Source organism: Fringilla coelebs (assembly GCF_963513975.1).
Source record: "Fringilla coelebs genome assembly, chromosome: 1".
Lineage (NCBI taxonomy): Eukaryota > Metazoa > Chordata > Aves > Passeriformes > Fringillidae > Fringilla > Fringilla coelebs.
In genome coordinates, this window is record NC_140028.1 from 110,616,277 (window position 1) to 110,635,889 (window position 19,613).

The window sequence follows — 19,613 nt, forward strand, 5'->3', positions numbered from 1 at the left end:
AATTTCAGAAAACTTCATGATTCTGTGTTTTTGTGATCCATATAAAAGCACTTCCAATATGTAAAAATTACCGTGACAAGCTGAATTGACAATTTGACTTTGTGTTTTTATTAGGGACTTCGATTTCTTCAGCTAAAAAATCCCTGGAGCCACTTACGTTGGAAGGGACGCTACAGTGAAAATGACACAAGAAACTGGACCCCAGATTTACAAAAATACTTGAACTTTGATCCCAGAACAGCTCAGAAAATAGACAATGGTAATTAGGTTTTAAAAGTCATTATCTTTTCAAATAGTATAGATCTTTGTGGTGAATCCCTGCAGGAAGGTGGAAGGGAATGCTTAAGCACAAGGAGAGTAAAACAAATACTAGAAACTAAATAGTCCAAAAGTTTAGGAAGTATTTGTGTATTTAAATCTGTCATTTTAGGTTTGTTTGGGGTTTGAGTAATTTAGACTGTTAAATATATATCTCAAATTCATGGACAAGAAAGTACCTCCTTGGTTAAGTGTGTTGGGTCAGTATGTGGGAGTTCAGTGCAAAGAGAACATTCTGACAAGAAGCTGTGTAATGCTGCTTTTTAATACGTGAGTGGACTTTCTGTGGGTGTTTTCCTTTCCAATGTTTTCAAATATGTATCAACATGCTTACTGTAATCAGTATTTAAATCAGTCTTTCTGGTGCATCAGCTGCATTTTACTTTCAGAAAGATGTTTCTGCTTTTTACTGTGTCCTAGTTGCTGCCTGCAAATCTCTGAGGGAGCCCTTTTGTTCAGTGCCACTGTTTTTACAACACTATGCCTCCAAATCCATTAGATTATAGCATTTATTGATAAGCCTCGTGCAAGTGCCTGATGAAAACTTTTGATTCAAGCATAAAAATAGCAGTCCTGGATTTGTGACAGTTATGAGATAATAGCTTGTTATTTATTTACCAATGTATTTAGTAAGTAGTTTGTAGCATATGGTTGTTAAAATTTTATATGAAATTATCTTAGTAATTGTAATGGAATTATTCCTTCTAATTGGATTTACATTTGGTCTTCTTGTTTTTGTGTAGTTATTATTACTGGTTTTTAGTGCTGCAAGATCTGCAACTGCTCATGTCAGAGACATGATTTATAAGGCTGCTACCATTTTAAAAGTTTATTCCACTAGGAATTTGCTGGCTTGAAGGCACTGTTGTTGGCTGGAGTTGCAATTAAGGGAGCTATGGAGAACTAGAATAAATGCATGAAAATGTTGTAAATATACAGCAAATTTAGGGTGCAAAAAAAGTGACATAGGTGTTGGATGAAGTATCTTAGAAATACATTTGAACACACTCACATGTTGGTTGAATACTTGATTATGCTGGATGACTGCTGAAGTAGGTTGTTGAATTGCAGGAACCTCTTTGTGTATTTTATTTTTTTGGTTTTAGAAACCTAGGAAAGGGGAAATCAGGTCAGAATCACCTAATGATGTCTCTTTCAAAATAGCAGATTTTCTCATACTTTCTGCTTAGTGCTTGAGAATGGAAAAGCATTCTGACAGCTTCAGAAAGTCCCTGATAATAAGCAGAGACTAATTTGGTTTTTTCTTGCTTTAACTTGGTTTGGGGGGCAAGTTTAAATTTAGCAATTTAGGCAGTGCAGACATTGCTACTACATTTTGCAGATATGTATACTTATATAAGCTGTACCATTTGCTCAGAAAGAGACTTTTGAGAAACAAGTAAAATCAAGGTATCTGTTAAAAAAATAATAACACCATTTCCTTTTCAGGCATTTTCTGGATTTCCTGGGAGGACCTGTGCCAGTACTATGATGTTATTTATTTGAGTTGGAACCCAAGTCTTTTTAAAGAATCTACATGTATTCACAGGTTGGTCCAAAAGATAAAATTTTTGTTTCAAACTCTCAGTAAGTGTTCTGTTGTGATGTTTCCTTCCTTCAATTCTTCCAGGTTACAGCTAGGAGCTTGAATTCCAACCCTGTTCTTTTGAGCCTGACTTTACACTTTCTCAGTCCAGGCTTTGTTTTTGACTACTTCTGGAGCTCAGTGACCCTTGTGATGTTTCTGTGGAACTACAGCTGTGTAACCAGATTCTGACCTCAGCCCCACATCTCCTGATCAGAATAAAAATCAGATTTTTGTGCAGTCCATCTCTAAGCAGTGCCCAGACAGTGCTTAAGTGACCTAGTTATTATTTGGAATTAATTATTTTGGCCATTTGCAAGTGAGCTATGTGGCGTGTGTTGTCTTTACAAGGTGTGTTCACTGACATCAGAGTAGTTTAACCACTCCTGGGTTTTTGCAGTTGTAGTTAGCAAAAATAATATTCCTTGCCTGCTGATTTGTTTTCTGAGTGTGATACCTGTCTCTTACAAAATAGCCTTTACATTCAGGGGGTTTGTCTCCCAGTTTGAGGATGTGTGTGTATATGTGTCTCCATTTTGGAAAGCAAGGGTTTCTAGGCTCCTTCCACCTTTGCACTCCAATTATTTCTAAAATACACTGTGGTGATGTAGCAAGATGATATAATGTGTCTGCTAATGTCAGAGCTCACCTACTGGTCTGTCTGTCCTTATGTTATCAGCAATTGTCTTCCCTCTGTGTAGGGAAAAGCCTTAGCACAGTGACAGTTGCCATAAAATGGAGAGTAACAATGGTGATAATTTGAAGCTTTTTTAATGCAGCCTTCCACACATGCTGTTCAGTTTTACAAGTGTGAGAGGGACAGGGAGACTTAGGAATAGCTCTGTACACTTCTGCTTCCAGTGTGCCACACTTTGTGTTCAGTCATTAGCACGTTTTGTTTTTCTCACTGTATTTTTCTCGTCTAGACACTTCACGAGGCAGCAGGAAGATTCTGCAGTAGGGCACCTCAAAGATCTTTAACACTTTCGGCAGGCACCCTTCCAAGCATGAAACAGGGCAAATTTTAAAATAAAATTACATCAGGAAAAGGAGGAAAAAAATCTGCAAGCTTTTGAAACCAACCATAGCAGATAGAGAGAGATAGAGAGAGAGAATGAGATTTCTACAGTTACAAAAGTGTAGGTGTTTTTTCATTTAATATTGGTGTGTGCAATCACAGCTATGGTTGTGTAGCCCAGGCTGCTTAAATGGTTCAGCTTTTTCTGTGCTTTCTGTGGTTGCAGTCACCAGCCAGGCTGTTTGTATTTAGCATTTTTATTATCATACATGTATTGTGATGAACTCATTTATAAAACAAGGTTCTCAGATAATGCTTCTGATGTGACTGTTTTATGTAACCACTGCCATAGATTCCAGTAGAAAACTAGGCTTTGGTAACTTGTTACTGATAATATCACACTCTGCATATGTGTAGGATTTGGAGTTGGTTTCAGAGCACAGATTAGTTTCTTACTGGTCTAATAACGTGTCTGTATCACTTTCAGTACGTGGGATGCAAAGCAGGGCCCGGTGAAGGATGCCTACAGCCTGGCCAACAACCCTCAGTACAAGCTGGAGGTGCAGTGTCCACAGGGTGGTGCTGCTGTCTGGGTCCTGCTCAGCAGGCACATCACTGACAAGGTGCTGGTTCTGCCCTGCGAGCTCTGCCACAGCTTCTGTAAATCTTTCTGTATGGCTTTCTCTTATTATTTCTCTTATTTCATAGGCAGTCTATTACTGCCTGTGTTCAGGTGTGTATGCCTGTGTACATGTGGAATTTTTTAATTCAGCAGGTACATGTACCTCCAATTGAAACAGAGTAAAATTTGAGCTAAGTGATTCTATTCCATTGTAAAGCTTCTGAAGTAACTTTGAGTCCTGGGGCCTGAATAAGTTAAATTAGTGGATGTTTTTTTACTTCAGGCATTTGAAAAAGAATTTTGTTGGGTATCCCAATACATAACAAATATCACATAATATTGTGTGCTGATCAAAAGGGATGGTAGAAGGTGTTCTTGACTCTGATAAAGCATTCATGATGTTTCACAGAATATCAAAATTCTGACTTGTGGGGTTTTTGTGGTTTTTTGTGTTTTTCTTTATAGGACGACTTTGCACACAATCGGGAATTCATTACAATGGTTGTATACAAGACTGATGGCAAAAAAGTTTACTATCCAGGTTAGTGTACCTTAATTGTCAAGAAGCTGGTGTTATAAATAAATGAAGAAGCACACAGAATTTTGTGGAGAGGAAAGGCCCTTTTTTCTTTAAAACTAGATGCCTCACTAAGAGATCATCTTCTGAAATCATTGTTTTGCTCTGTTTAATCCTACGTAAAGTTTTCACTGAAGGAATAGGCCATTCTAAACATGCTGTAAGCTCTCTTAAGAGGTCTACATAGTCCTGCTGCCATTTATTTTGATGCAACATTTTCTTTATTTTTTCTGGTTATTTTTCAGTGCCAATAGTTAATGTTTGGAGGGAACAGACGTGTGTTAGTTTCTCTGATAGCATAATTATTTCCTACATTTTTGAAATTATTTAAAGGTGTGCAGCTTCCACAAAATGAAAATAATCAGGGTTAATTATCCCATGGATTTGGCTTAGTAAATTACCTAAGCAAGCTTATGAAACATAGGTGAGCATATTTCCAAATACCAGGTATGGAATGCTAAAAATGTTCAAATTTTATCAAAATCTCACTCTTGGTCATTATATGTCAGATTCTTTTCACCTTGAGGAGAAGTGGTTTGCTGTAGCTGTGAAGTAGCCAAGTATGCTTTATTTCAAAAGAGATAGCAGATCTGAGACACAGGGTGTAAAGGTAATGCCCAGGTTGAATGGATAGACTGAAACTTTAAGGTAGAGCTAGTAAGATTATCTTTTTATTTATTCTTTCTGTTAAGTTAGAGATTGCTAGAAACGTTCCTTGGAATTATTCAGTGAAGGTGCATCCTAAAAAAAGTGGGATTTGGCTGGTTGCTTTTACAGATAGGAACCCCTTTAGAACCAGGTTTGCATTCAGGTAGCTGCCTTAGTAGATTTTAAAGCTTTTTTCACCTAAGAGTGGAATTTATGGGACTTTTTCTTTTGGAATGGCTAATGAGCATTGCTTTGTTTGCATCTGATCTTGTTCAGTGAACTCTGTTGACCAATTCCCCCAGAATCCAAGCTTCCCTGAGAACCCAAGTCTTTCTGTGGAAAGATCTGTTGACACCTGACATCATCTGGTTTTGCAAGAGCTCCTCTGTGAGGAGAAGTAAACGCCCAAGTTGCTTCTGGTGTTCCTGGTAGTTGGAGCAGTGCTTACTTTACGTGTGGGTCTCACTGAAAATGTTCTTAAGCGAGCAAACCCAAACACAATTGTATAGTAGAGGGAATTGTTCAGTTGTGCTTGAAGGAGACAGCCCAGCAAGACCAGTACCAAAACCTGAACAATTCCTATGTTTTGTCTTGCTACACAAACTCTTAAAAACATCTGATCTCACGAGCTCAAACTTGTTTAAAACCTTTTTCCATGGAAATAGATTGGTCAAGCTGCAGTATTATTTTTAACCATCTGTTAAAATGAGATGAGAACAAAGCAGCTTAATCCTTTGGCAGCAAGGCCGAGATTTCCCATTCCTAAGCTTCTTATTGTTTTATATTAATCCTGTCCCCTCTCCCATGTTGCTTTGTGGAAGAAAATAAACGGACCTGATCCTGAGCCTATTGAAATAATTGGCTAGACTTGGTCCTGCTTCACTGAAATTAAAAGAAGTCTGGAAAGAACCAATTAGAGGCCAAATAACAAATTACACTGTCTAATTATAAAAGCAAACATTTGGGATCTTTCTAAGTACCACATGTGCATTGGTATTGGGATGCAGCTACATCTGTGTAATGATCACAGGGATTTGAAGAGAGAGGGACAGAAAGCATGTGTGATTTAGTTAAAGGAATTAACATGTTTTGAAGTATTGTTTACAAGGTGGCCAGAGTTTTGGCAGCTGGCATTCTGGAACTGTCCAGCCAATGGAGAGAGAGCAGACACTTCAGAGATTTTCAAAGAGTGCTTAAACATTCATTATCTTTCTCTTGAAATTTCAACATAATTACAGCAGTCTTCTTTGAGTAGTGGCATTGGTGGGAGATGGATAAGCAGTCCTTCCACGTCTTGGGATTTAAGCCGTACTTTCAAGCACGGAATTTGTGTCTTGTCATGTGTGCTGTACCCCTCCTGAAAACAGCAGTTGATGTTAAGACTGTCCTTTCTATGGGTACATCTTGAGGCTCTCATCTGTTCAGAGCACTTGGGTCTGTTCAGTCTAATCTTAGAAGTTTACCAAGCTGGGGGGGGTTTTGGTCAGGAAAAAATGTTCATCCTTTTCTTTTTCAGCTGATCCTCCTCCTTATATTGATGGTATTCGGATCAACAGTCCTCATTATCTGACCAAGATAAAGCTGACCTCTCCAGGTTCCCATACATTCACCTTAGTGGTGTCCCAGTATGAGAAACAAAACACCATCCATTACACCATCAGGGTATGTGCTGTTGTTTCATAATGAATGTAAGCAATTAAACTGTAAAGTGTCCTTTGTTTTTAAATTTCATTAAAAGGGTATTTCTGAATTAATATTGCTATCTTGGGGAGGGAAGCAATGACTGTTGGAGCAGAACCAGTGGATGGCATTTTTGATAATGTTCTCCATTTGTAGTAATAAAATTTTAGTAACAAAATCAGCTGAAAAAATACTCTTACTTTCTAGAATAAAAAAAATATCCATGTACAGGCAGATCATTGGCCGTGTATGTATCTAAAATAAACCCATTTTAGATCCTGGTTAAGATTTAAAGGTTTTTGACTTCTCTAGGTCTTGACTTAGGATTTGGGTTTTTCTCTTAATTGCTAAATCACATAATGATCAATGCTAGATTTTTTTTTCACTGAAAAAAAAGTGTAAAATGCAGATTGCTTCCATTTTGTTCTTTTTCTTGGTTGGTTTTTTTGGTTGGGTTTTGGTTGGTTTTTTTGGGGTTTTTTTTTGGGGGGGGGGCAAGGTTGTTAAGAAAATTATGAGGAACTAAGTCTTAGTCCCAGCACTGTTCTGAATTTTGAGTTTGACACAGGGTCATCTGATGGGTAATACAAACATATAGTGAACAGATATCTAAAAAAGTTGTGTAGGCAATTCTGTTTTCTTTTAATTTGTCATGATTTTGTTTGAAAAGTGCAAAATAAATGTGTAACCTGCTGCTTCTTTTTACAACACAGGTGTATTCCTTGTGCAAGTTCACCTTTTCCAAGATTCCTACACCTTACACCATTTTCAAACGGGTAAAGAAACGTTTTCTTTTATGCATCACTAGTTTGGCTTTTCCATATTTGAGATGTACAAGGTTTTAAAATATATTTTGACACAGAGTGTGTTGTTGCAGCTGTGCCATTGCAGACATGCTGCAAAGCCTTTGTAGAACAGACTGGCCTTTGGAACAACAACCCATGCTCTAATAAGTCATCACTCTGCAGAAATCAGGTTGTGCTAGTAATGGTGCAGAGGGAAAACCCCCCAGAAGTGTTGCTTATTTCCCCTTGGGAGAATTGCATGATTTTCTTGGAAAAACTCCTGGCATGATGGGACAAAATCAGCAATGCCAAACCAAAGGCACCAGTAGCAAGACTGTAAGAAACAAACTTAGGATGGCAATATCACAACACACTACTGTTCCTAAATTTTTCAAAGATACCTCAAGGGTCTCTAACAATTGGAATAAGCACTCCTGTTGCCAGACAGTATCAAGGAAGTACATCCATTGTACATTTCCTGAGAAAATATCCATTATACACTCCCTGAGAGTATAGGAATGGGGGGAGAGTGAAAAACTTGACTGAAACTAGGTCAGAAGCTCAGGCAGTTTTGGGGCCAGCTGCCCTTCATATTTCAGCTGTCAACATGAGCTGCAGTTACACCTTCAGCTGAAGTATAAATATAGCCAAGAGCTCACAGGATAAAGTAACTTGCATGTATTTTCATGTTTTAGCAGTTTTAGCCTCAGGAAAGAATAAACCAGCAGCTTTACCTCTGTACTTCCCATGCATACCCTGGGGAATCCCATTGTAGTCAGAAGTCGTCTGTCCAAACAGTAACTTGTTCAGGAAGAGAGAAACAAGGGAGTTTGAGCCACAGTGGAACAGTCCATTTGCCAGGACACTTGTGCCTGAAGCCCAGGACTGCATTACTTGGTGTGCTCAGGGGGACATGCTGGCTTGCAGCTTGGCTCTCGAGTTCAGACAATGTTCCATACCAGCTGTTATTTCTGGAACAGTCCCTTGAAGCCTGTTCTAGAGAATGGTGAGTGAATAGAGAGATTCCTGGGAACAGCAAGATGGTTTGTTTGGTTCTTCCAGAGACCATTGTCCTATATAGCTATTAAAAACTGGGTGTACTTTGAGGAAGTGTTTTAAGAGGTCAAAAACATATTCAAGGTGAAAAGCCTGTTTGAGGAGGGACATCCATTTTATGATGTAATATGTTTGAAAAGAGAATTAAGTATGTAGAAAACTCCTGTTGATTATTTGAACATGTCTGTCTAGTATTTAAAAAAAAAAAGGTATGTTCTATCGATCCAATGCCAGTTCTGTCTTTAGGATTGAATACAAAAACTTAGTTGCCTGTATTTAATGCCTGTTTGCTGATTGCTTAGCAATCATCACACTCAAAAGCAAGCAGAGAACTAAATCACAGTTTAGCAGTAAAAACAAGTTCTGTTAAGTGTCCTATACTAGAGTCAAGTGGTCACCTCTGGAGCTCACCAAGCCCTGAGGGGATTCCTGGAATTAAGTGCAGCAGAAGTGGGAAAGGGCTAGAAAGCTCCACAGCACACAGCAGTTTTAGGTTCCTGGGTAGTAGCATGGTAGGGGGCAAAATTCCCCTTATTTCTGTATCTACCATGTTTGAGAGCTTTGGGCACTGAGTGGAGAAATTAAATCAAAAGGGAAAATGCTGCCTCTTGCTGCTTTGACAGAGACAGGAGAGAAGTAACAGGAGAGATGGATCTCAGCTATAAATCTGTGGGAATGCCTGTCATGCCTTACAAGTCTAACCTTTCAGTTTAATGACTAGCAAGAGGAACTTGGAAACAGATGGCTTGCTTCTCAAAGTCTGAGCAGCATTTTTCCTCTTGAGTGTATTTATCCTTGCAGAATCTGTCCTTGTGGTGATCTTGTCATTGCAGTGCTGGTTCTCAGACTGCACAGAGGTGATGGACAGGGCTGGAGGCAGAGATCTTTAAAAGCAAAGGTTACAACACTATTGGTGTTGTACTGCCTGTATTGCTGCTGTTTCTCATTTAACCCAACAGGGGAGTGTCTGAGGAGAAAAAAAATAACCTGTGTAGTCTAGGAGGCATGGGATAGATGGGAATGTGGGTCTTCTGTTAGCTGCAGTTTGTCACAGTCAGAAACAGTCACTCAGTGCTTGTTTAATGTAAGCTGGAAAAATACAGTACAGGGATGGGATGTAAGGCTTTGATCGAAGGGGAGGGGCAACTGCAGGAGACTTCGTGAATGCTTAACACCATCTTTCACTTCACTTTAAAAATTAGGAGAGTCACTGAAGTGAAGTGACTTCTAAAGTGAGAGGACCCTCTAGTCTTGCTTGTGTGTATATATAAGCAATAGAAATCTTCAGGATCTGTTTTCTGTACTTTTGACTTCTTTCAGGTTAATGGACAGTGGAAAGGTCACAGTGCTGGAGGATGTGGAAATTTCAGAGACACCTACAAAAATAACCCCATTTATCAATTCCAGCTAGACAAGAATGGACCATTGCTAATTGAACTACGGGGGCCGAGGTTTGTAGAAAATAATTGTGCATCAATACAGTGAAAGCATTGCATGCTAAAGATAGAGCTTTGTCAGTATCCCCTTGGGGAGGGTGGGAAGCTCATGGAAAATCCAGAAAACAAGGTGTGGGAGTTGACTCCGATTTAGTACTGTCTGTTTCTATCTTTGCCATCAATAGTGTTTTAAATCTACGCAGTAACTACTGAGGGAAATCCTTGACCTATAAGGAAAGCAGCAGCCTTCCTTTCTCTTTAAGTTTTGGGGTCTGAGCAGAGTAGGGAAGAAGGTATAAAGGATTTCTTCTTAAAACTAATTATGATCAGAATTCCTTTTATTTTGTCGTAGAGCTAACATGCAAGATACTAAACCCTTACAGCTCTCAAACACCTTTGAAAGTGCATTTACTCTCCTGCCAGCAGGCCAGGAGAAGTCCTGGATGTCAATATCCCATAAAGTAGACTTATGCAGGCCAAATTCCTTTGGCACAATTAATGATTACCTCAAAATACCAGTATTCAGTACTTCTGAATAGCAACATCTCCTGACCTGCAGTCAACTGCTTATCCTTTGCAAAGCTGTACAGTGGGCCCTACAAAATGGCAGAACTTTTCTATCTCTCCTCCCCTCTTTGAGGAAACTCCTTCTCTCATGAAAAGAAGATGAAGCCAGAGGTGTGGCTGCACAGTTCCATGACTTGAGCAGTTCTTCATTTGCATTTTTTCCTGCACTTGAACATCATATTTGGGTAGTTTGAAGGACAGAGGCAATGGTGCCTGTCACATGTATTAACAGGAGCAGACAAAGTGTCCGAAGTTGTATTGCAACATGAGAAATTCTGCTGAGATCACTGACACTAAGTCCTCCAACAGTAACCTGATCACACCCCAGGATCTCTGCCATGTGGCACAGGAGGGTGTCACAAGTTTAACTACTTGAATTCTGCTTGAGTGCACAGACAGGCTTCTAGCTGGCATTTTCCCTACAGTCTAGTTCTAAACCTGAACTGAGTTCTGTCTTCCTCCAAATACAACATTCATATCATGGTAAATTTGACTTTACATTTTTGTCACAAATGTGGCAAAACTTTTAGATGTCTTTCAGTTATACTGTATAGTTTTTAATAACTAGCCCTCTTCGTGATAATCCTGATCTAAAGCATCTAAAGCAAGTCCATCATGTCCCTTGCAGGCAATACAGTGTTGGTTTTGAACTTGTCACCGTCTCAACAGTGGGAGATCCTGGTTCCTATGGCTTTCAGAAAAAAAGCAGTGGTGACTACAGGTAACACTTAATGAAGTCTGTATAGAGATTTGAAGCATACTTTAGATGCCATTTCTAACAGGTAGTTTTCTTTGTCATAGGTGTGGATTTTGCTACTTGGAGGTGGAGAACATATTTGCTGGAGTTTACAACATTATCCCCACCACATTCCTGCCTCAACAAGAGGGTCCTTTTTTCTTAGATTTTAACAGTACTACTCCTCTTAAGGTGTCACAGCTGCAGTGAGGAGACAGAACTATCCAGTGCTGTTTAAGGAGATGGTTTTGATCTGTCCTACAGCCTGAGGACAGGTGAAGAATTCTTATTACACCTGCACAAAAGAGAATTACAGCCTGAGTTACAGCCAGAAGCATGGAATGACAGATTGCCAGTTAATTGTGGCAGGCAGGTAGCTGTGGGTTTGCTGCTATGGTCCAGGAGTGAGCACTGTTCAATGGGCTTGGGAATAGGCTAAAATGCATATATTCAAATGAACCAGCAGAAGAAGAACTCAACTTATTGCAGTTGTTCCACACTTTGAATCAAAGTCTAGTGAGTTACAAGAAAAACTAACATTGAAATTCCCTCCTCCCCACATACAGAGTATATGGACTAAAGATTCTATTCTTAAAAGTAAACATATAAGGAAAAAATATTCTTGTGTATTCTGCTTATTCAGTCTCAGGACCAAATAGCTTTTATTACATATTTGTGCTGCTATCTATGTTTTCAGCACTGAACTGGTTCTCCCATCTAAATGTAAATGTACTACTGCTGAGCCAATAGTATTCCATGTGTCATCTTCTCTGGAATAGGTATGTAGGAGTACAGGAAAAGGAAGGTTCCAGCTTTAGCTATTTCTAAAAGCAAAGCAATTGCTTTGCTCATGTTATGTGTACCTTGGGAGCTGTTATTTCATATCTGTATGACTTTAGTACATAATAGAGCATGGGGGTCTGGGGCTTTCTTCCTGCCATCTGCCAGACCTAGGTTGATCCTGATGAGCAGGAAGGACAGGAGGTTATCCAGCAGTAGTGACCAGGCAGTGCAGCACAGCCTTCCCTGGGCAGCTGTGAAAGGTTTTCATCTGAAGATCCCCTGTAAGATTCACTGTATCTACTGGGGGTAGTCTGAGCTGCTGGTGCAGGGAGATGGGGAACTGCCCACCATCAGCAACTCAGCAAAGAAATATTTTATTTTCATCATTTCTGTAAGTATGCATCATGTAGGGAAGGATCATTTAAACCTCTCTCACAAGACACCACAGCTGCAAGGAATGCACTTGCTCATTATGCAAGACATCTTTGAAAAGATACTTTTTTCCTTTTAAGTTGAAACCAGTGAAGGAATTGAGCGCAAGGTCAGTATCATCAATAGAAGCAGGGTCAGAGTTCTTAGAAACTAGTGGAGGTGGGATTAATGCAGAACATTAATATGTGTTCATCCTCTAGGTCTGTATACATTGTATCTGAAGAGGATTCAAGATAAAAACTTTTTATTTAATACAACTGCCTCAGAGATCCTGAAATGGGATTAAATTTTGTCATTTTTACAAAATTTACATATTTCACAGTTGGGGGAGAGGGTATTTTTTAAACAGCCATAGGAATTTTGCTGCCATTCACACTGGTTTGGCAGTTTTCCAAGCAAAAAGGTAGCATTTAAATCTTGCTTTAGGTTACAGGTGTCACTTGGCCATGGGGAAACTGAACACATATTCTACAGTAGCACCAGAAATAGCTGTGGGCTAAAATTATTTCCACAGAAATCTGCTATTAGTCCTCTCCAGAAAGTAGAAGAACCTTTTGTTTCATTTCCTCCATCAGACAGCTGCTTAACAAGTGTCTGGCACTGAAAGGGCAGGGATAGCTCCTGCCTTGGAAAACACATGCCTTGCTGACTGCAATTCTCTCAGAGACCATCTGGGCTAGGGAATTTGTGACAAGTTTGTGACTTACCTTCTTTTGCAGGGAAGCTTCTGATGGTTATTGCAATAAATCAACAGAAGGATCAGCATGGGCACAAGCTGAGAATAAAACAGATTAGGTTCTCTGTGGTTATGCTTGGCTTTTGGAGTATTTGCCAAGGGCTGCTTCACCCCTAGAATATGAAAGTTTCATTCAACTCCCATTTTCCCTACAGGTCTCTAAGTTTTTAGCTGAGGCTAAACCAGAGTAGCAGTGGAGTCCTCTATGTATCTTATCACCTCTAAAGTTGGAGGTATTGAGGAAATCTCAACTGAGTATCTTTTTGGCAGTACAACAGGCAGATGCCAAAAGTGCCAGCCTTCAGCACCAAGTTCTTGCACATTCTCTGCTGTTTGAGATCAAGCTGGTAGACTTGCCTAGAGGAAAATCTGTTGTTGTTCTTCAGTAGTTGGTTTCTGTTCGGCAGGAAGGAGTTTTTCTTTCTCTTTCCCCCTGAGCACAAGTCAGTGCCAAAGCTTATGCTGCATGAAACGAGCATAAGGCTCAGCTTCCGTACTGTGCAGATTTTAAACTGAACTGAACTAAAAAGTAACAACTGTACTCACTTTCCTAATGCCAGGCACAGACATTAAGGCCAAAGGATCCTGTCCCCACCAGGATATGCCAGTATTTCTTACACATTTGGATTGTCAGTGGATTGGGCTCAGCCCCATTAATGCACACGACTGAAGCTTAGTGTCACTCTTATATATAAAGCAAAGTCTATTCAAATATTGCACCTGCATAGGTACTAGAATGCCATCACTGTGCATTTCCCTTCAGATATAGGACAGGACACTCAGGTGAAGTATTTAAGATTAAAATATTAAGTATTTAAGTACTTAAAATATTACATACTTAAGATTAAAATATCCATATGAATTGCAGTTGAGGGATTCTGGTTATGGCAAATTAATTTTACAATAAAATTTTCTTGTCCTTTTTTCTTAAGAAAAAATATTGATGTAAGCATTTAGGATTTGCTTTAGTATTTTCTGTCAAATATATACTTTTATATATTTTCCACAGGTAAGTCTGGAAAAATTATTGCAAAGTGAACTGATCCTTAGATTTTAACATGACCTCAGGCCACTAAGTTAAGCTTTTCTTTTCCCCTGTACTGTTTAGCATTTTTTGAGCCATATGACATAGTTTGTTCTGTTTGTTTTGTTAGGAAGGCAGGTTAGCCCTTGACTGATCCAATCCCTCAGTTCCCAAAGATTCAGTGAGACATAGTACCATGGATGAATGGCATCAACAGCGTCTATCCCAGCTGCCCCAGACTGTGAGTCTGAGTTGAGTCCTAGTTTCCTGCTGTGAGCTCCATGTAACTATTTTGTACAGTAATTATGCATTTAACCACACAATCTCTGCAGCCTTTGAACAGCCACCTATTTAGAGCTAAGCTTGTGTACATACAGCAGAGGTTTTCATCGCTTCATCTATAAGGACACTGAAATTGTTTGATGATACCAAAGAGAAGTAGAACTCCTAGGTTAACATTTGCTTTATACATTCTCACATCAGGGCAGATGAAGCAGTCATGTATACTTTGATACACCAGAGGCTTATTTTTATACCCATGAAGGCAGCTACCATCATGTTACACTTCAGAATCAATCAAGAGCTTAAGTAAAAAGTAACTGGAGAAAGCTTGTTCATTTACTTGTACTCCATAGCAATGTATGTTCATTTAAGTCTGTCATATTTATAATTATGGCTTTTATGAAGTTTAAAATAAAATGAGTTTTCCATTAATTTATTAAACACACAGTTGTGCCTGTTTGCTTGCATGTTTGAAGGGTGATTTACCTGCTGAGTCCAGGGCTCACCAAAGGAGGAAGGCTGCACTGTGATTTTTCAGCAACTCTTGCAGCGGGGTGATAGAAAAGGAAGGGCAGAGTGGGTTCCACACCCTTTCAAACTTCCAGAACAATAGTTTTACCCAGCTGGGAGCTGAAACCAATCAGGACACAGGCAAGGCAGCACACACACAAAATTAATTCATTGTGCCCAAGTGTGGGAAGTTTGGGTTTCCAGTCCAAACTGGCAAGATGAGGAGAAATTTGATAACAAGAGAGGTTAAAAAAAAAATAAAAGGAAAAAAAATCACCACCAAAACAACCATTCAAAGAACCCAGGAACATGTAACAGGTGTTGACTGGGAGGTCTGCAAAAGTGAGATCCAACCACAAAGACCTCTGCTAGTTTTCTAACTGAATGCAGCACAGACAACAGCTCAGCCATGAAAGTTTAAGTAAAAACACTTAATACGATGTGGCACTCCTGTAACTGCTTTTCATATTCAATACTGCCTATCCCAGCTTTTTCCTAAGTAATGATCACATCAGAAGTTGGAACCACAGACTTCTTTCCTAAGCATTTTCTGTGCCTGGGAACTGCTGGCAGTGGAAGGTTTCAGCCTTAAGGTCTTCAGAAGATGTAAACATATAAATGCCTAACACAGTTACAGCTTAACAGCTATAATGTGATGAGTCCATTTTTCTATGAAAACAGGATTCTTTGCCTCCAATTCTGCACGGCTTTACAGCCACTTTCAGCAGCATTAGGAAAAGAGGTCTTATGTAACAGAATACCTCCCTCCTCCTGCACACTAAGGAGGTTTTGGACAATCTGACTGAAGCCCTGGTCTTGTGGCACAGTTCAGAATAAAAAGTGAGCCACGGATGCAGGGATTTGGGAAGCTGGAAAGAGGCACCAGTTGCCCACGTACCTCAATGGATTCTAACACCAGTGTGACCTCAGCCTGCAGCCTTCAGCTGGAAGTGGATATTTGGAGGCTAAACTTGCTGTGGGAGAAGGTTGGGTCCTAGCACTTGAGATAAACTTCATTTGCACAGACTCAAAATGTGGAAAACAAAAATGTTTACTGTAGTGTGAAGAATTTTACATTAACTTTGAGAATAGATACACAAGCTGTGGCAGGGATGAAATACAACAGGACTGCAAAAACAGAATAGAAAATACTTTGGGCAATACTAAGATTCCCATCAAATCAACAATATAAATTGACATTTTAGAGAAAATGGTGCTTTCAGAAATGCTTAGTCACCAAAACTGAAGAGTCCTAGGATTTTTACTACCACTTATTAGCATAATTATCAGACACTACTACTGCCTAACAGCTGCTGGCAAAACATGCCCCGTGCCCTTTCTAGTTTTATTCAACACTTTGTCTAGGGCATACTAAAATCCCAAGTCCCTTTAACAGTTATAAACCCCCACACAGTACAACCTACAGAGAAGCTTAAGAACACATTGTCAATCTACACTGGCAATTCCTTTTCTTCATGCATATTTCAAGGGCAAACCCCTTATCATAATCATCCTGAAAACATCTATGACTCCCATTTTTGAGGGAAAAAAAAATCAAAAAACACTTAAAGTGCTGAAAAATAATTCTTCACTTCTCAGGGAAGCAGAAGGGCAAGGGGCCAATCAACTCTTTTTGGTCACTGGAATCACCTGCAGAGTCCAAGCCAGACTCAGGAAGGTGTCTAGAAAGGGCCTCCCACTGCTGGGCGTTACCATCCCCTTCCTGTCATCCATCTGTTTTATAGGCTTTTAGAGGCATGACTCATTTTATTTTCTGTGAGCACCAAGGGAAGAGTGAAGGCTTTCAGACCCCACACATGCAACAGCTTTCCTGTATACAAAATATTTCTACAGTTTCAGCATAATAAAGACCAATACAGATGTTTAAAGATTATGCCACTTGTACTCAAGAGACTGGTTGTATCTAAAGAGCATTTCATTCTACAAAACCGAAGCCAAACCACTCTCTGCAAAAGTCTGGCTTGAATTTCAGACCCCCGACTGGCATGAATTTACACGGGAACATTACTAGTTATTGCTTCAGCCAGGCTGCTACAAAACAATTTACAAAGTCTGTGAAATATGAGCACAGCTTAAACATTTGATAACTCGTCTGGCCTACAAAGGATTTACTGAATAAAAACTTCAGCCCTCCACATCAATTAAACTTCTTAGTGCATTTTTAAATTCTCAGAGTAAACGCTTAAGATTTGGCATATATTATTGGCACAACGTTCTTCAAACACTTAGAAGTTCATGTATAAATATTTAGACTCCCATTATTCAGGACGGGGCACGAGAAGGCCTCAGCCAATCTGGGCAGCTTTCCTGCCCGCGCAAATTCCCTCTTTGATTTTCATGCACTGCAGGGAGAGCTGCTTCATTCGGTTATCCAGAGCCAGCCCTTCCGTGGAGCTGCTCCTGATGCTGCTCCTGTTCTTGTTCACTCTGTCGCTTGTCTTGTTCTCAGCCCCTTCTGCTCTATCCCCTGCAAAGAAAGGATTAAACTGCATGTTAAACCCGGATTTCATTCTGCAAGTTAAGCTTCAAGCAGGTGCCTCTGCAGCTTCCTTTGCCAAAGCACACAGAAATTACAGGAGCAGGAGCAAAATGCTTTAACAAAACCAAGCTGGCCTTCCAAGCCATGCTCATCTTGTGCACTGCATCAGCAAATTAGTGAGAACAGCCTTAAAATGGAACAGACAAGGGCAGTGGTAATCCTCCAAGTCTGAATTAGTCAGCCAGGGCTGGCAGAGCCTGCAACAAGCTCCTTCTGGCATGTTATTTTTTGTGGGGATTTTGGTTTGGTTTCTTTTCCCTTGGAAAGCAAGATTTTGAAAAGGCAGGACAGTAATTTAAACAAATCAACTCAGATTTTCCTCCAAATAAATGTACCATGAGAATCCCACTGATCACTTATTTAGTGAGAAATCTCAAACCCCTGCACTAAGAGAGAACTGGGGAACGTTCCCAGCCAGGAGAACAGTAATTAATACATTATAGACATCGCTGTTAACTCTGAGACACAGGGCCTTCCACAATTGCCTTCCCCATAGAAGCAGCCAGCAGCTCTGAGCATTGCCTGGCATATGCCTAGGGGAGCTGGGAAGGTTTTCCTGCTCCCTTCATGGAGCTGAAGAACACTGGCCCAGAGCATATCCAGCTGTGCATACCTCTTTCAGCTTCACACTCGGGGGAGGAGGCCCCACTGCATTCGCTCCGGGGGCCCAGGACAGGGAAGATCATCCCAAACTCAGAGAGGGAAACAGGGCTGGGCAGGTCCAGGCTTCCAGGTCGTGTGGCAGGAGGAAACTGAGTGGGCACCTCACAGGGACTTGTAGGACCAGAGCTGAAGCTGGACACTGACTGAGTTTCTGAATCTTCTTCGGACACAAAGCTGCTGCCATTGTCATCCTCAAACACTTCTGAAGCCACTGCAATGTTCAAAGAATATTCCAGATAGTAATTCAGCCTCCCCTCCTGCCCTTCCCAGGCAAAGGCAGTTTTTCAGGTTTGCATTTTCCATACACATTGCTAACCCATGGGCTGCCCCCTCTGGTTTTCTGTCCCCTGTGCAAAACCTTAGCCAGGGTCTGCCCTGGGCAGCAGCACACCTGCAGGTAGGCCATGCAAGGCCAGCTCTGCAGTAGCTACTGCTCCTCATGCCAAGAAGCTCTTGGATTTTTACCAGCCCTGCTGGCCTTGTTCACTTGTGGTCTTCAGTAGACAACTCAGGTTAGAGCCTAATTCCCTGTGCCTGCCTCCCCAGCACTATCTTGATCCCTGTACAGCCTCCTGGTTATTTAAGTGCTAATTAGAAAGACACAGGTCCCAAGATTTATTTTTGAATGAGAATCACCAAACAACACCAAAATAAAAAAAAAAAAAAAAAAAAAAAACAAAATAAAACATATATTCTTTTCCCTGCTTGTGTTTGCTCAGATCTGAATTCTAATTAAAGCAAACCCACTCCAAACTGTCTGTCTGGGTTAAGCTGCAGGGTCTTTGTGCAACAAGGGCGTAGATTTTGCTGAAATTCAACACACTTCAGAGGCTCATTGCAGGTTGGGGACCAAAGACTTCTGCACACAAGCAGTCCTGCTGGGATCAGAAGGTTCTCTACCCACATCAGCCTCTACACCACACAAGAGTGTGCTGGAATCACACTGGCCTGAAGAAGTTCCAGACACAGCAAGACATCGCCAGTGACCTGAGGTTATCTTCAATTCCTCCTCCTGGCGATTCCTGCCATTGTTAGCCAGGCTCAGAATGGCCTCGGAAGAGCAGCAGGAGCAAAGCAGAGGCGTTAACAAAACGGCTCAAAGGAGAAGCTTCAAAGAAGTTCCCTGTCACCTTGGCAGCCTGGGGCTCACAGGCACCACTAGGACACGAAGGTGCCAACAGAGGCTGTTCCTGCCATTTTTATGGCAGAGATGTTCAGCCTCTTTCCGCTGGACTTGCAGATTGCTGCACTTGCACGTTGCAAAATTGACCCCAAAGGCTTCAAACATAAAATGGATAACAACATTATCCACCTTCCTGAGTCCTCTCCAGGGCACTTCATACTCCAAGACAGCTTTTCTTGTGGTTTGGGTTTTGTTGTTTGGTTTTTAATGAAGTCAAATCTAAGACTGCAGAGGGGCCTTTCTTCTCACTTGCTGTGTTCCATCAATATATGGTGAGCAGTACAGATAACTTTGTGGGGGAGAAAGCAATAAAAGGTTTGGCAAAAAAGATGTTTCCAATTAGAGTCCTCTGCTTGGCAAGAAGCACTGACATCAGGCAGTCTACACATGGCACAGCTTAAACTGTAGCTTG

At 40.5% G+C, this 19,613-nt stretch overlaps 2 protein-coding genes across 3 annotated transcripts in view; one reads left to right on the top strand and one right to left on the bottom strand.

Moving 5' to 3' along the window:
* The window catches only part of CAPN7 (calpain 7), a 32,481-nt gene extending 17,296 nt beyond the window's left edge, over positions 1 to 15,185 (top strand). For both annotated transcript variants that reach the window (XM_084226332.1, XM_084226333.1), the window contains 9 exons: positions 115 to 259; positions 1,768 to 1,867; positions 3,409 to 3,544; positions 4,009 to 4,084; positions 6,285 to 6,430; positions 7,162 to 7,224; positions 9,610 to 9,740; positions 10,921 to 11,013; positions 11,094 to 15,185. In XM_084226332.1, coding sequence (XP_084082458.1) covers positions 115 to 259; positions 1,768 to 1,867; positions 3,409 to 3,544; positions 4,009 to 4,084; positions 6,285 to 6,430; positions 7,162 to 7,224; positions 9,610 to 9,740; positions 10,921 to 11,013; positions 11,094 to 11,238 — 1,035 coding nt within the window. In that variant the 3' untranslated portion in view covers positions 11,239 to 15,185. The remainder of the gene's footprint in view (positions 1 to 114; positions 260 to 1,767; positions 1,868 to 3,408; positions 3,545 to 4,008; positions 4,085 to 6,284; positions 6,431 to 7,161; positions 7,225 to 9,609; positions 9,741 to 10,920; positions 11,014 to 11,093) is intronic.
* Positions 15,186 to 15,828: 643 nt separating this feature from the next.
* The window catches only part of SH3BP5 (SH3 domain binding protein 5), a 51,674-nt gene continuing 47,889 nt past the window's right edge, over positions 15,829 to 19,613 (bottom strand). The window contains exons 8-9 of the mRNA XM_084209915.1: positions 17,969 to 18,229; positions 15,829 to 17,283 (exon numbers count right to left, since the gene is read on the bottom strand). Coding sequence (XP_084066041.1) covers positions 17,102 to 17,283; positions 17,969 to 18,229 — 443 coding nt within the window. The 3' untranslated portion in view covers positions 15,829 to 17,101. The remainder of the gene's footprint in view (positions 17,284 to 17,968; positions 18,230 to 19,613) is intronic.